The sequence below is a fragment of the Rattus norvegicus genome, chromosome 12, assembly GCF_036323735.1.
Source record: "Rattus norvegicus strain BN/NHsdMcwi chromosome 12, GRCr8, whole genome shotgun sequence".
NCBI classification, from domain to species: Eukaryota; Metazoa; Chordata; class Mammalia; order Rodentia; family Muridae; genus Rattus; species Rattus norvegicus.
The window spans coordinates 51,557,491-51,571,503 of NC_086030.1; the positions used below are offsets into that span (position 1 = coordinate 51,557,491).

Here is a 14,013-nt window from a genome sequence, read left to right on the forward strand (position 1 = left end):
GACGACTTTGTTCTCACCTAAAACCTCATGAGTGTAGTCTTTACTGTTGATAAACATCTTGAGTTAACAGGTGGTCATAAGAGGTTGTAGTGTGGGGAACAGTTCACATTTAGACCATATAGGGAAAGCCAAGTACCGTGTGATCTTATTTATGCATGGAGTAAAGTAGATGTCAGAAGTTGAGAGTAGATTAGTTGAGTGATGGATACCAAGGTACAGGTATGTGGGAGGTGATCTGCAGCACCCTGGGGTGACTGGTGTGCAACAGTCTGTCTTGCTTTTCCAAGGATTCTCAGCACAGAGGTAATATGATGACAGCATTGTGCATTCTGTGCAGATACCACCACCCCTGCACCCATGAACATGCACAAAGGATATGTCAATTTAAAAAAGCATTTAGGAATCTGGACTAGGAAGGATTACTCCTCCTACAGGGCTCTACAGGAAAATTGTTCTCTTGTTCTTTCTCTCTCCTCATTTCCACAAACATGAACAAGAACAAAAGCAGGCCAAGTTGTCATCTAATAAGAACACTCAGAAAGCTGAGACAGGAGGATTGTGAGTTTGAGGCAGCCTGAGATACATAATAGGTTCTAAGTCAGTCTGGGCTACATGGTTACACTATCTCATAAAAACTACAAATTGCTGAGTTAAAATTAGAAACATAAGCGGAGCAGTGGTGGCGCAGCCTTTATTTCCAGCTCTTGGAGGCAAAAGTAAGTTTTGAGTTTGAGGCCAGCCTGGTCTACAGAGCTAGTTCTAGGTACAAACAGAGCTACACAGAGAAACCCTGTTCTAAAAAACAACAACAATTTTTTAAAGTTTTGTTGGTGGTATTCCCATGCTGTCTGTTGGGGTATCTGCACCTTATTCTGAGAAAGTACTCTATTTGTCATTAAAGAAATTATAAGGTGTATGGGTGTTTTGCCTGCATGTATGTCTGTGTACCTCTATGTAGTATCTGAGGAGGCCTGAAGAGGTTGTTAGATTTCTTTAGACTGGAGTGAGAGACAGTTGTGAGCTGCCATGTAACATGTCCTAGGAATGGAACCTGTTCCCTGTTGAAGAGCAGCTGGTGCTCTCTAAACTGTGGAGCCATCTCTCCAACCCCTTGGGAAGCAGCTTTAGATGGGTGGCTTCTTTACCTTACAGTTGATGGTATTTGTTATTTATTTAGATGTGTGTGTGTGTGTGTGTGTGTGTGTGTGTGTGTGTGTGTGTGTGTGTGTGTGAGAGAGAGAGAGAGAGAGAGAGAGAGAGAGAGAGAGAAAGACTGACTTGTGGTAGTCCATTCTCTCCTGCTATGTGGTTCCTGGGAACTGAATTCAGGTGCCAAGCTGATAGATTGGTTTGCCTGTGAAGTCATCTTTTGGGCTAGTTTTTGTTAAAGATTTATTTATTGTTATTTTATGTATAGAAGTTTTGTTTACATATACATGTCCGTATACCACATACATGAATGTTGCTGGAAGACGCCAGAAAAGGATGCCAGATTTCTTGGAACTGGAATTACAGATGGTTGTGAGCCACCATGTGGATGCTGGGAATTAAACTTTGGTCCTCTGGAGGAGCAGCCACTCCTCTTAACCATTGAGCTGTGTCTCTGCCCTGTAGGTCAAAATTTTAAGCGCAAAAAAAAAAAAAAAAAAAAAAAAAAATTTAATCTGATAGGTCAATTTTCTTAGAACAGATTCTGGAAATAAGAGTCACTACATCAAAGGTTATAGGGTATCCAAGCCCTTTCCACTTTCTTTTTTTTTTTTTAAGATTTTATTTATTCATTTTATATATGATGAGTACACTGTCACTGTCTTCAGACATACCAGAAGAATGCATTGGATCTTGTTACAGATGGTTGTGAGCCACTATGTGGTTGCTGGGATTTGAACTCATGACCTCTGGAAGAGCAGTCAGTGCTCTTAACCGCTGAGCCATCTCTCCAGCCCCCGTTCCACTTTCTATTGTCCTCTGAATTCATTCCCATTCGGTGTTGAGGATCATTTGAAATCTGTCACCTCACCTTGCTTCCCAGACCCCCTGCAGCAGTGTGTCTAGTGGTCTGTCACTTGTGTGGTTGCAGGCTTGTTTATCTTAGGTATGTAAGTGGTGACATTAGACATTCTCCTCAACCTGTTAGGCAGATGTTTGGTTTTCTCTTGTTTAGTATTTCACTGTCTTTGACAAGTGTATTCTGTGGTGCTGGTGGTAAGCGTTTGTCCTACTGTACTCAGATGTCCTTTCAGAGATGCATGTGGTAGAGAAGTGCTCCTACCCAGCTCTATGTCTAGCCCCTCTTTTCAAATGTCTTGCTTAATGGTTTTTATTTTATGTGCATTGATATTTTGCCTGCATGTATATATATGTGAGGGTGTTGGATACCCTGGAACCTGAGTTACAGACAATTGTGAGCTGCCATGTGGGGTGCTGAGAATTGAACCCTGGTCCTCTGGAAAAGCAGCCAATGTTCTTAACCTCTGAGCCATCTCTCCAAACCCTTTTGAATTTTTAACATTTTATTCCTTTTTTTTTTTGTTATTATTGTTTGTTTGTTTTTCTCTTTATATAACCCTTGCTGTCCTGGAACTCTCTCTATAGACCAATCCGGCCTTCAACTCACAGAGTTCCTTATGTCTCTGCCTCACGAGTGTTGGGATTAAAGGTTTGCACCACTACAGCCTGACACATTTTTATTCTTACATTCTCATTTTTGAGACATGATGGCTTGGAACTTACTCTGTAGGCCAGCTGGCCTTGAACTAAGAGAGATCCACCTGCCTTTGCCTTCTGAGTTGGGATTAAAGGACTATCTCTACTCCTGGTATTTGACATTTTAAATTGTATGTGCTTTTTTTTATGTATATGGAATATGAGCACTGTCTTGTATGTGTGTGTTGTATGTATGTGTATATGAGTACGGATGCTGGTGTGAAGGTCAGAGGGCAGTCTCTGGTGTTTGCGCTTACCTTCCACTTTGTTTGAGATAGGGGCTCTTCAGACTTATATATACCATGCTAGGTGACCTGTGATCTGGGTGTTCTCCTTTCTCAGTTTCCTGTTTGAATGTAGGAGCCTGGGGATTACAGATTATGGTGTCTTGCTTTTACATGGGTCCTGGGAATTAAAACTCAGATTCTTTTGTTTGTGTAGCAAGTGCTTTCTTTACCAAGCTATCTCTGTAACTTGAAATCCTTTCAAATCTGCTATTGCTTTAGCTGCAACTTTATTATTTTGGGGGCTACAAAATTGAAATTTTTTCAGGATTATTACATTTCTGGATTTTTATTTTATGTCTTTTACATGTAGTATAACTCTTAAGTGTTAGCTAATAGAAATACTTAATTTCATATATGCTTTTTGATGAGTTCATGTTGAATTTTCTCAGTATATAATAACTTTTTATCCCCATCTCTTTGCCCTAGTTTTGTGACTTGTTCTACTTGACTTTGTTTCTGGAGCTGGGGCACTCTTAGGAGCTGCCCTGCCTTTGCAACCTTTTTGGCCTGACCTCCTAGTAGTTGGAGTCATGGGTATGGCCACCACATTCAGATTATGCATTCTTGTATGTGGAGGAGCTTCTTTTTGCTCCTTCATTACTTGACATTCTGGGATTTTTTTTTTAAAGATTTATTTATTTTATGTATATGAGTACACTGAAGCTGTTCTTAAACACACCAGAAGAAGGTATCTGACTGCATTACAGATGGTTCTGAGCCACCATGTGGTTGTTAGGAATTGAATTCAGGACCTCTGGAAGAGCAGTCAGTGCTCTTAATCTCTGAGTCATCTCTCCAGCCCCACATTCTGGGATTTTTGTAAGGAGATCATTGTATATGCTTTTCTGTTTTTGTGCTAAGATTAGAAAATTTTATTAATTAGATTTTTGTTACTCTGAAAAAATTGTAAAGGTAGGAAGATTGGTTTTGGCTCATGTTTCAGAGGTTCAGTCCGTGGTTCCATGAGGCCATTGTTTCTGGATGATGGTGAGTCAGAGCAGCAGGGAGGTTGTGGAGGAGCAAAGCTGCTCACTTCATTGGCCATCAGGAGCAGGTGAGTTAGGCAGGAAGGATCTGAGGATAAGACATACCCTTGTACATTTAATCCCAGCATTCAGGAGACAAAGGCAGGCAGAGCTCTTGAGTTCGAGACCAACCTGGTCTACAGGTGAGTTCCAGGACAGCCAGGGCTACACAGGGAAACCCTGTCTTGAATATCAAAACCAAGAACAACAAAAACAAACCAAAAAGACCTACCCTCAAACCATACTCTCAGTGACCTATGTGTTCCATCTATCCCCATCTTTAGCTTTTCCCTACCTCCCATTGTGTTGTAAGCCTTATTGGTGAGCTCTTCACAGCCAACCATTGCAAGAATCTTGTTCTGAAAACACGATGTGACCCAAAGCTCCCCTGTATTTATATAAGTGATTCATATTCATCTTCCTCTCGTTTTTTGAGATAGGGTCTTGCTATATAGTACTTGTAAGTGACCTTGTATAGTGACTTTGAACTTACAGCTTTTGGAGGGCTGGGGTTTCTGGTATGTGCTGCTGCACCTGGATTGATGTTTTTGATTTGAAAGTCTTGCATATTTTTTAAGTTTTTCAATTCATGGCTTCTTTATTTCCTTTCCATATTCTGAGATAAGCAATGGTGTCCTTGATGAGGCTGCTGCTTGTCTTGGTGGCAAAAGTGTACCCTTAAATGAAATATTTGTGTGTATGCGCACACATGTTGTGTGATGTCTGTGATGTATGTGTAAGAGGTAAGAGGACACACTTAGGGGTTTGACTCTCTTTATCCACCACGTGGGACTCCAGGATTGAACTCAGATTCTGAGGCGTGTTTACCCCAGTGCCACGACTCGGGGGCACTGTCTGTTCTGTGTTGGCTAAATGTCAGGTGCTATGGATTTGCACCATTGTTTTTTCTGAGGAAGATGATGTTGCGTGATTTTGGTTAACTATAGTAGGAAATAGGTAGACCGAAGGGCAGCACTGGTGATCTGACACCAAATTGTGCTTCTCTCTGCTTTGTCTTGTGTTTCTTCCCAAAGCCTATCCTCCTCCATGAGTCCTTTCTCTTCTTTCTTCACTGTCTAACCATCTCAGCTTGGCCTTCCTTTTACTTATGCTATCGAGAAGGACCCCTTTGTTGCCATACATGTTGACAGGAAGACTGCCATTCATTGGGATCCATGTCATCCATAGTCTTCACCACTTGAACTCTCCTCATCAAGGTGATGGGAGTGTTGACCTGTGCCTGAAGGGACTGGTGGTCTCTCAGTGGGAACACACTCCTTGCCAGCAGCTTTCTTTTTTGGGTCAACAGCGTAACTGTTCTGGTCTGTTCTTGGGAAGCAGAGATAGCTGTTTGGCAAACTAGTAAATCCCAAGTAGTACCAGAGTGGGGTTCTTTGGCACTGTGGCAGATGTTATAGGGTCATTGACAAAGTAGCAACTGCCCCTTTGGATTGAATGAGTTGTGTAGTACCATGGTTTTTTCTAAATGGGATTCACTGACTTCTTGATCTTCTGTTTCTTTATTATGGTAGAGATAGGACACCTTCTCCCTTAGCCTTCTTTCCTTTGGAATCTTGGATGGAGGAAAGGTGATGGAAGGAAGTTATGGGTTACATGTTAAGTGACCACCTTTTCTTACTATTTAAAATAGTAAGTGTTCTTGCTCGAATCAAACACCAGTGTGATTGTAGGTTCAAGTATGTTTTCAGGGCTACTAAATGGTAATTAGTATTAAGTGGTAATCAAATGATTGTATTTCCCTTCCAATGTCTTGATTTTAATTTTGATTTTTTTAGGGGAACATTACATTGGATAGAAAAGGGAGGTGATAATGCACCATGGCAGTGGTCCTCAGAATGTCCAGCATCAGCTGCAGAGATCTAGGTCCTTCACTGGGAGTGAAGAGGAGCAACCAGCCCATCCCAACTTACCCCCATCTCCTGCAGCACCTTTCGCTCCATCAGCCAGCCCATCTGCACCCCAATCCCCTGGGTACCAGATACAGCAGCTGATGAGCAGAAGTCCTGTGGCCGGGCAGAATGTGAACATCACACTGCAGAATGTTGGCCCAGTCGTGGGAGGAAACCAGCAGATCACACTGGCCCCTTTGCCACTGCCCAACCCTACCTCTCCAGGTTTTCAGTTTGGTGCACAGCAGAGGCGCTTTGAGCATGGCTCTCCATCATACATTCAAGTTACTTCTCCGCTGTCGCAGCAGGTCCAGACTCAAAGCCCCACACAGCCTAACCCCGGGCCAGGGCAAACCCTGCAGAATGTGCGTGCAGGTGCCCCAGGCCCTGGGCTGGGTATCTGCAGCAGCAGCCCCACTGGAGGATTTGTGGATGCCAGTGTGCTTGTGAGGCAGATCAGCTTGAGTCCATCAAGTGGTGGTCACTTTGTATTTCAGGAGGCACCAGGCCTGACTCAGATGGCCCAGGGAGCCCAGGTTCAACTCCAGCATTCAGGAGCTCCCATCACAGTCCGAGAACGGAGACTCTCCCAACCTCATGCACAATCGGGAGGCACCATCCACCATCTAGGGCCTCAGAGCCCTGCAACTGCAGGAGGTACTGGACTGCAACCTCTGGCCAGCCCGAACCACATCACCACGGCCAGTCTGCCACCCCAGATCAGCAGCATTATTCAGGGTCAGTTGATACAGCAACAGCAGCAGGTGCTTCAGGGGCAGCCAATGAACAGATCTCTGGGATTTGAGAGGACACCTGGCGTGTTGCTCCCTGGCGTAGGAGGACCTTCAGCATTTGGGATGACATCCCCACCGCCACCCACCAGCCCTTCCAGAACTACCATGCCTCCAGGCCTTTCCAGTGTGCCTCTTACATCTATGGGAAGCTCAGGAATAAAGAAGGTTCCCAAGAAGTTGGAGGAGATTCCCCCAGCCTCCCAAGAGATGGCACAGATGAGGAAGCAGTGCCTGGACTACCACTACAAGGAAATGGAGGCACTCAAGGAAGTCTTTAAGGAGTACCTGATTGAACTGTTCTTCTTGCAACATCTACAGGGGAACATGATGGATTTCTTGGCTTTTAAAAAGAAGCACTATGCCCCTTTACAAGCATATCTTAGGCAGAATGATTTGGACATTGAAGAGGAGGAGGAAGAAGAGGAAGAGGAGGAAGAAAAATCTGAAGTTATCAATGATGAGGTAAGAAATAGCACTTCAGTAGTCTAGAAGGGCTACGTAAAACAAAATAGATGGTGTGCAACAACAGACTGAAAATGTGTGAGTTTGGGGTAATGTAGGGTTTGGGTGTCTCAGGATCTAAAGAGGAGTAAAATGTGTGTTTTCCTTCTTCATGTAGAAGAAGCACAGTTCAATATAGCTGTCTGGGGAGGAAGATGAAGGATATGTTGTGACTGAAGCCTTTTCAGAACCAGGTGTTGCCACTGACAACCAAAACCCACCCTGGGCAGAGAGCTCAGCTAGTACTGTCTAGTCTTCTCCCTGTCTGTATGTATGGTTCTTGGCCAATAAGAAGTGTGGCCAGTCCCCTGGCAACCCACAGGAAAAGTTTTCCCGGTGCAGTGAAGCTTAGTTCTTCTCTCCTGGCTTCCTGGTTTCACTATAGGTCTGTTTATTAAAAAAAAAAACAAAACAAAAAACAAAAAAACCAAGTTTTTAAACCAGGTATTTAAGTCACTAGGTTTATCTTGTGTGGGATGTTCACAATTAAAGTACAGATAGTGTCAAGCAACTATAAATTTTTTTTTTTTTTAGGTTTTAGATACAGTCTTAAATGTGAAGTCATATTATAAGCTCACACTTCGCAGACACCTATGGAGTGATACTTGAAACAGAAGCTTTTGTAGATAGTTTTTGGATTCCTAGAGTGTTGTTCAGTAAGTCCCCCTAACAGAACAGCAGTTATGAAGTTCTCTGAGGCATGCTGGGGTCTTAGTGACCTGTACTGTGATGCACTGTCTTTTGTGCTTTGTCTTGTTTAGTGTTTATTATGTTGGTGTAGCTTATTTTGTTTTATGACAGAGATAAAATAAACTGCTGTCGGCCCTTTGGCAATGAAGCCTGCATTTGGTGAGCAAAAGTTTTCCTTTGCTCCAGAGTCCTCACGAGCATCTGTGAATGTATCTGTGTGGCTTAGCCATCTGTCTCTTCTTCAACACTGAACCTAGGCTGGACCGTTTTTGGTATTCAGAAGGTCTCACTTTTTGAATTTGAGGACCACCACTAGTACTATGGAACAGTGGGACTGAGTACTCTTTGTGTCTTTTACCAATGTTGTCTATAAGCTGAGCCTCTTTATCTGCACTTGTGAAGAAAACACAACTTTTTACAGCTTCTACTAAAGTCAACTTTGCTGTGTGACCCATATGGTTGGCTATAGAATGTTATAGTGGTACAGATCTTTCAAGAAGCCTCCTGTAGGACACTGATACCTGAGTGCCACTCCCATTTTTCAGTTGGAGGTTGAAGTGTCTAAAATGTGATCTAGACTGGAGTGCTGAAGATTGGCAGCTGTTAGATTGTTGTAGTATGAACCTGTCAGTCAGCTCAGTGTCCCTTTATAAAATTTGATGCAAAAACATTCCATTTTTAAACACCTAAATTAGTGAGCTGTCAGCAATGAAATTCTAATAATTTTGAGCAGTCTTAAAAATTGTTACCTTTTTTTCTCAAAATATTTCTCTCAGGTAAAGGTTGTGACAGGCAAGGATGGGCAGACTGGGACTCCCGTTGCTATAGCAACCCAGCTTCCGCCAAATGTTTCTGCTGCTTTTTCATCCCAGCAGCAACCGTTTCAGGTACTTTTTGATGGTTCTAAATTGTAGTCTCATCCCAAACGTTTCTTTCATCCAAATATTTTAACTATTTGCTCTTTGGCATTTTTTTTTCCAGAGCCCATTCCTTATTTTGAACAATAAAAGTCTTTCTGCATATACAGTTCTGAAATTTAGTTGCATGAGTGAATGACAACACAGACCTTACTGCATTGTTTTCTGTGACCTGCAATGTGGTGGTAGCTTGTAGTGTGCATGTCCTCTAATATTCCAAGTCCTGTTATTGTATGCATAGGGTTCCTTGTGTGCTGTGTTTAATGTTTGTTATTTCTTGTGTCTTACCTGTATTTTGAAAACAGTGCAAAACAGAACAAGTGAAAAGACATAATAGGAATTTTTTCCTTAGCTGGAGGAAATATTGGTGTGAATCACCTATAGATCCTTTTTTTTTTTTTTAATTATATATACATAATACAGCTTTCTGCCTGTATGCACCTGCAGGCCAGAAGAGGGCACCAGACCTGATTATAGATGGTCGTGAGCAACCATGTGGTTGCTGGGAATTGAACTCAGGACCTCAGCCATCTCTCCATCCCCACCTATAGATCCTTAGAACTGAAATCTCTTAGTGAAGGAGACCAGAATGCTTTTATGAAGCTGGGGTTCATATACATGCTAGCTTTGGAGTGTGCTGGCTTCTAAAGCAGTTTTGTCCTTGGTGATATTTTTGTTTTTGCTTTTAATTTTAATATAACTTCAAACATGAAAGCTGATGTCATCATACATATAGCCATACATGGCACCACTGTGCCTTTTCTCACTCACTGCCATTAGCTTTTACTCATTTGCATTTCATTCTCATGATTATGCAGTACCAAATGGTATTGTGACCCTATCTTTAAAGGACTTCCACTAGTAGATAAGGGCAGATCAGGAAATGCCACAGTAACCTGGTACTGCTATGTTACTGACAGTTGAGATTTAGATTCTGCAAGACCAAGTTCTTAGCAGTTTCCCCCCTTGTCGTGCACCTGGTTCAGGATACCCATATTCCTTCCTTGTCATGCCTCTCTGGCTTTTTTTTTTTTTTTTTTCTTTCCTTTTCTTTTTTTTTTGGAGCTGGGGACCAAACCCAGGGCCTTGCGCTTGCTAAAGCGCTCTACCACTGAGCTAAATTCCCAACCCCCTTTCTGGCTTTCTTTAAGCTAGGGTTTATTTGGTCTTTTGTGATGGTTGTTTCTGAAGCACCAGTTATATTGTGGGATGTTCTATTGTATGGGATTGTCTGACATACCCTAGTATCATGTTCAAGTCATGTAGTCCTGTCATAGAAATGACAGTGTGTCTATTTCATTTCTGTGTATCATATCACCAGGCCATGGTATTGCCCAGTCCTGACTGGCGATGTTAATTTGAAGCCTCTGAAGTGGTGTCCACCTGGCCTATTCAGTGTGCATTAATTTTTCTTCTGTAAATTGTATGTCTTTAAGCGTTATGCTCCTTTACCCACTAATTCAAGCATCCATTGATGAGTCGCTCTGAGCCAGTTAATACTATAAAGACCTCAGGTGGACTCCTTCCTCCTTTCCCTTTTTTTTCTACTCTACTCCAGGCTGACTTGGAACTTATTCTGTAGCTCAGGCAGATCTCAAACTTACAGTAGTTCTCTTACCATTCTCCCAGGTGCTGGTGGGATATAGTTGTGAATCACCAAGATGACTCCTCCTCCTCCTCCTCCTCCTCCTCCTCTTCCTCCTCCTCTTCCTCCTCCTCCCCCTCTTCTTCCTCCTCTTTTTCCTCCTCCTCCTCCTCCTCTTCTTCTTCCTCCTCCTCTTCTTCTTTCTCCTCCTTTTTTTGATTTTTTTTATTCAGACCATATATTGAAGTATCAATTTTAAAAAATTTATAAAAAGACTTAGATGTAAACTGTCATACTAGATTTACAAAAAAAAATATATATATATAAAAGCAAATTAAATATTAGAAATTATAGGAGTCTCTCCCTTAAACTGAAGGAGTTTTCTTTAATAACTTTCAATTTAGTTTTCTGGCAATCTTAAGAAATTCAAGAAGCGGGGTTGGGGATTTAGCTCAGTGGTAGAGCACTTGCCTAGCAAGCGCAAGGCCCTGGGTTCGGTCCCCAGCTCTGAAAAAAAAGAAAAGAAAAAAAAATAAAAAGAAATTCAAGAAGGTCATTCATGTTGTGTAAGCCCTAAAGGAAAAAACTGAGGAAACTCATTGATAATTTTCACAGCTTCATTGTAAAGTTCAAGATCAAAGCGATTACAATCTTCCTTAAACAGGATATAAGATGCACATGGTATGGTTGCCTTGGCTGTGACTTTCCCTACTACTTCTACGATTCCAGAGATTTCTTCATCCAGTGGCTCCATCAACTCAATGGTTCCATTTTTTCCTTCTCCATCTGAAAGAATAAACATTTTTCCAGTGGGATGAATCTTTTCCAGCTTCCCCACGAAGCACATGGGTCGGTCGATACACTGTGTTAACATGCTGGCGTTGACGCGCGCTTTGGGGAGTTCCATCATGTCCAACATGATTCTGCCGCCAAAACTTACTTACTTACTTCTTTTTTTTTTTTTTTTTTTTTTTTTGGAGCTGGGGACCGAACCCAGGGCCTTGCGCTTCCTAGGTAAGCGCTCTACCACTGAGCTAAATCCCCAGCCCCTACTTCCTTCTTTTTTAAGACAGAGTCTTAACTAACCTAGGCTGGTCTCAAACTCAATATATGTAGACTAAGAAGGCCATGAGCTCCTCTGCTCCTCCCCAACCTCCCAGCTCCAAATTAGGGTTTTAATTTCTCATATTCCTTCTGCTTTTACTGGCTAACCACTTCTGTTGTCACATTCCCTCATTTAGCCCTCTCCTATAAAGTCGAGCATATTCTCCACATATTACCCAATAATCAGACTCTCAGGTACTCAAGCAAATGAAATGAATACCCATGTATACACGGAATGCTGTCTGTGAACAGTTACAGCAGTTTTGTTTGTGAATTCCTAAAACAGAAACACTTCAACTCCCCATCAAAAGATGAAATTTTAACAGTCAGTTACATGGTATTTTAAGTACTTATTTGGTTTTGTTTACTTAACATTCAGTAGCATTCACTTTTTTTGGTCTATAGTTATGTGAATGTTGATAAACCAGAGTTGTCTACTTCACAGCACAGCTTTAAAAAACAAAAGTCCTCATGCACTCTTTGTATGATCTGACCTTTTCTGCCTTCTGGTGAGTACTGTCCAGCATTTTAGTTTGCGATTTCCAGGGTGGGGTGTACTGGAATCATGGATTATAATCTTTCTGGTCAGACTGTGGGGTTTTTCTGATTGCCAAATACTGTTAATACTTCCTGATACTGGGTCCATAACTTGTCATCATGGTTTTTTTTTTGTTGTTGTTTTTGTTTTTTTTGTTTTTTTTTTGTTTTGTTTTTTGTTTTTTTGAGCTGAGGACTGAACCCAGGGCCTTGCGCTTGCTAGGCAAGTGCTCTACCACTGAGCTGAATCCCCAACCCCCATCACAGGTTCTTATATTCCAAAAGATGTTAGGAAGCAGAAATTAGTTAAAGGAAGCAGATTTGCTTACAGTTGGAAAGAACCAATTTCTTTGCAGGCATCCTCCATTCATGTGTATGTGTTTTTGTCTGAGTGCATATATTTGTGCTATGTTCCTCTGGAAACCAGAAGAGGTCATCAGATCTTCTGGAACTTGAGTTAGACAGCTGTGAGCCACTATTTGAGTATTGTCAATCAAACCTGTGTTCTCTGCAAAACCACTAAGACACTAAGACGTCTATCCAGCCTCATATATTTTTACAAGTTAAACTGTTGGTTCTCAGGACGTGTTTTACCCTTTCATCTTTTGATATGTAGTTGAGTGTTTCTGTTTTAGGGATTCACAAACAAAACTGCTGTAATTGTTTACAGAGAATTTCGTGTATAAATGGGTGTTCATTTCATTTGCTTGAATATGAATATGCTAGTGCCTGATATGTCTCCCTCTCCCTCTGTGTGTGTGTGTGTGTGTGTGTGTGTCCAGGACTGTGCATTCCATCATACACAAGTAGATGTCATAGGATTGTTTCAAGAGTCTGTTCTTTCCTTACACCATGATCAGTCGTGGTCATTCACACTTGGCCATAGGGACCTTTACCCACTGAGCCATCTCACTGGTCCAAGCACCATAAATTCTTCTCACCTTGGTTCTGTTTCTTTTGTTGTTTTGTTTTTGCCCTTGTATTCCTTTCCCTTTTCCTGTAGGTTTCAGAATAGACTTGATATTCTGCTAGGATATGATGGAGATTGCATTGTATCTGTTAAAACCAGTCTGTGGAGAACTGATAGTCTTACTATACTGTATTTCAATTCTTGAATGTGACTCTGGTTTCCTTGATTGGTGCCTTGTAATTTTCAGCATGTTAATGTTGTATGCTGCCTTGTTAGATTTATATATTATTATTTGCTGTTATAAATAGTATTTCAGAATGGTTCCTAGGGGCCTGGAGAGATGGCTCAGTGGTTAAGAGCACTGACTGCTCTCCCAGAGGTCCTGAGTTCAGTTCTCAACAACCACATGGTGGTTCACAATCATCTATAATGGGATCTGATACCCTCTTCAGGTGTGTCTGAAGACAGTGACAGTGTACTCACATATATAAAATAAACAAGTCTTAAAACAAAAGGTTTCTAGCTGTTAATTCCAAACATAAAAATACAGCTGGTTATTTTAACCTATATTCTATATTCTTGCTAAAGTCATTTGTTTTTGGAGCATAGAGAATCAATTCTACAAATAGAAAGTTTTACACTTTCTAATTCCTTTTTAGATTCATTTTTATTTTATTTGTTTTGCCTGCATGTATGTTTTTTGCATCGTGTGCATGCAGTGTCCATGGAGTTCAGAAGAGGGCATCATTACTCTGGAAGTGGAACCTGGAGTTCAGATGTTTGTGAGCTACCATGTACATGCTGGGAATTGAACCCCAGTCCTCTGGAAGAACAGACAGTACTCTTAACTGTTGTTTTATCTCTCTAGCCCTAAGTCTTAACCTTTTATCCCGTGCAGTGTGCAGTGTGCAGTACAGACAGGACTTCAGTCTTATAGCAATGGAAGCCCAGACACTTGATCTTATTTGTAAGATCTTCTCTGAAGGATGAGGGTGGGAGCCATCAATTTATAGATGTCTTTTTTCATGCTGGGGAAATTCCCTTCAT

General features: G+C 41.6%; 2 protein-coding genes across 23 annotated transcripts in view; one reads left to right on the top strand and one right to left on the bottom strand.

The window, feature by feature from the left end:
* Ep400 (E1A binding protein p400) overlaps window positions 1-14,013 on the top strand; it is a 106,971-nt gene that overhangs the window by 5,826 nt on the left and 87,132 nt on the right. For 13 of the 22 annotated variants that reach the window (XM_063271375.1, XM_063271388.1, XM_063271384.1 and 10 more), the window contains one exon: window positions 5,815-7,184. In XM_063271375.1, the coding sequence (XP_063127445.1) occupies window positions 5,850-7,184 (1,335 nt within the window). In that variant the 5' untranslated portion in view covers window positions 5,815-5,849. Of the gene's footprint in view, window positions 1-5,814; window positions 7,185-8,689; window positions 8,801-14,013 lie in introns of all 22 variants that reach the window. The other 9 variants (XM_063271366.1, XM_063271372.1, XM_063271373.1 and 6 more) reach the window with 1 other exon arrangement.
* Rpa3l1 (replication protein A3 like 1) lies at window positions 10,923-11,349 on the bottom strand. The gene has a single exon (XM_039090203.2). The coding sequence runs from the start codon at window positions 11,332-11,334 to the stop codon at window positions 10,969-10,971; it is 366 nt and encodes a 121-aa protein (XP_038946131.1). The 5' UTR covers window positions 11,335-11,349; the 3' UTR covers window positions 10,923-10,968.

What these genes read in the sequence shown, in the direction of transcription:
- Rpa3l1 (XM_039090203.2), bottom strand. Translation starts at nt 11,334, where the DNA reads ATGTTGGACATGATGGAACTCCCCAAAGCGCGCGTCAACGCCAGCATG.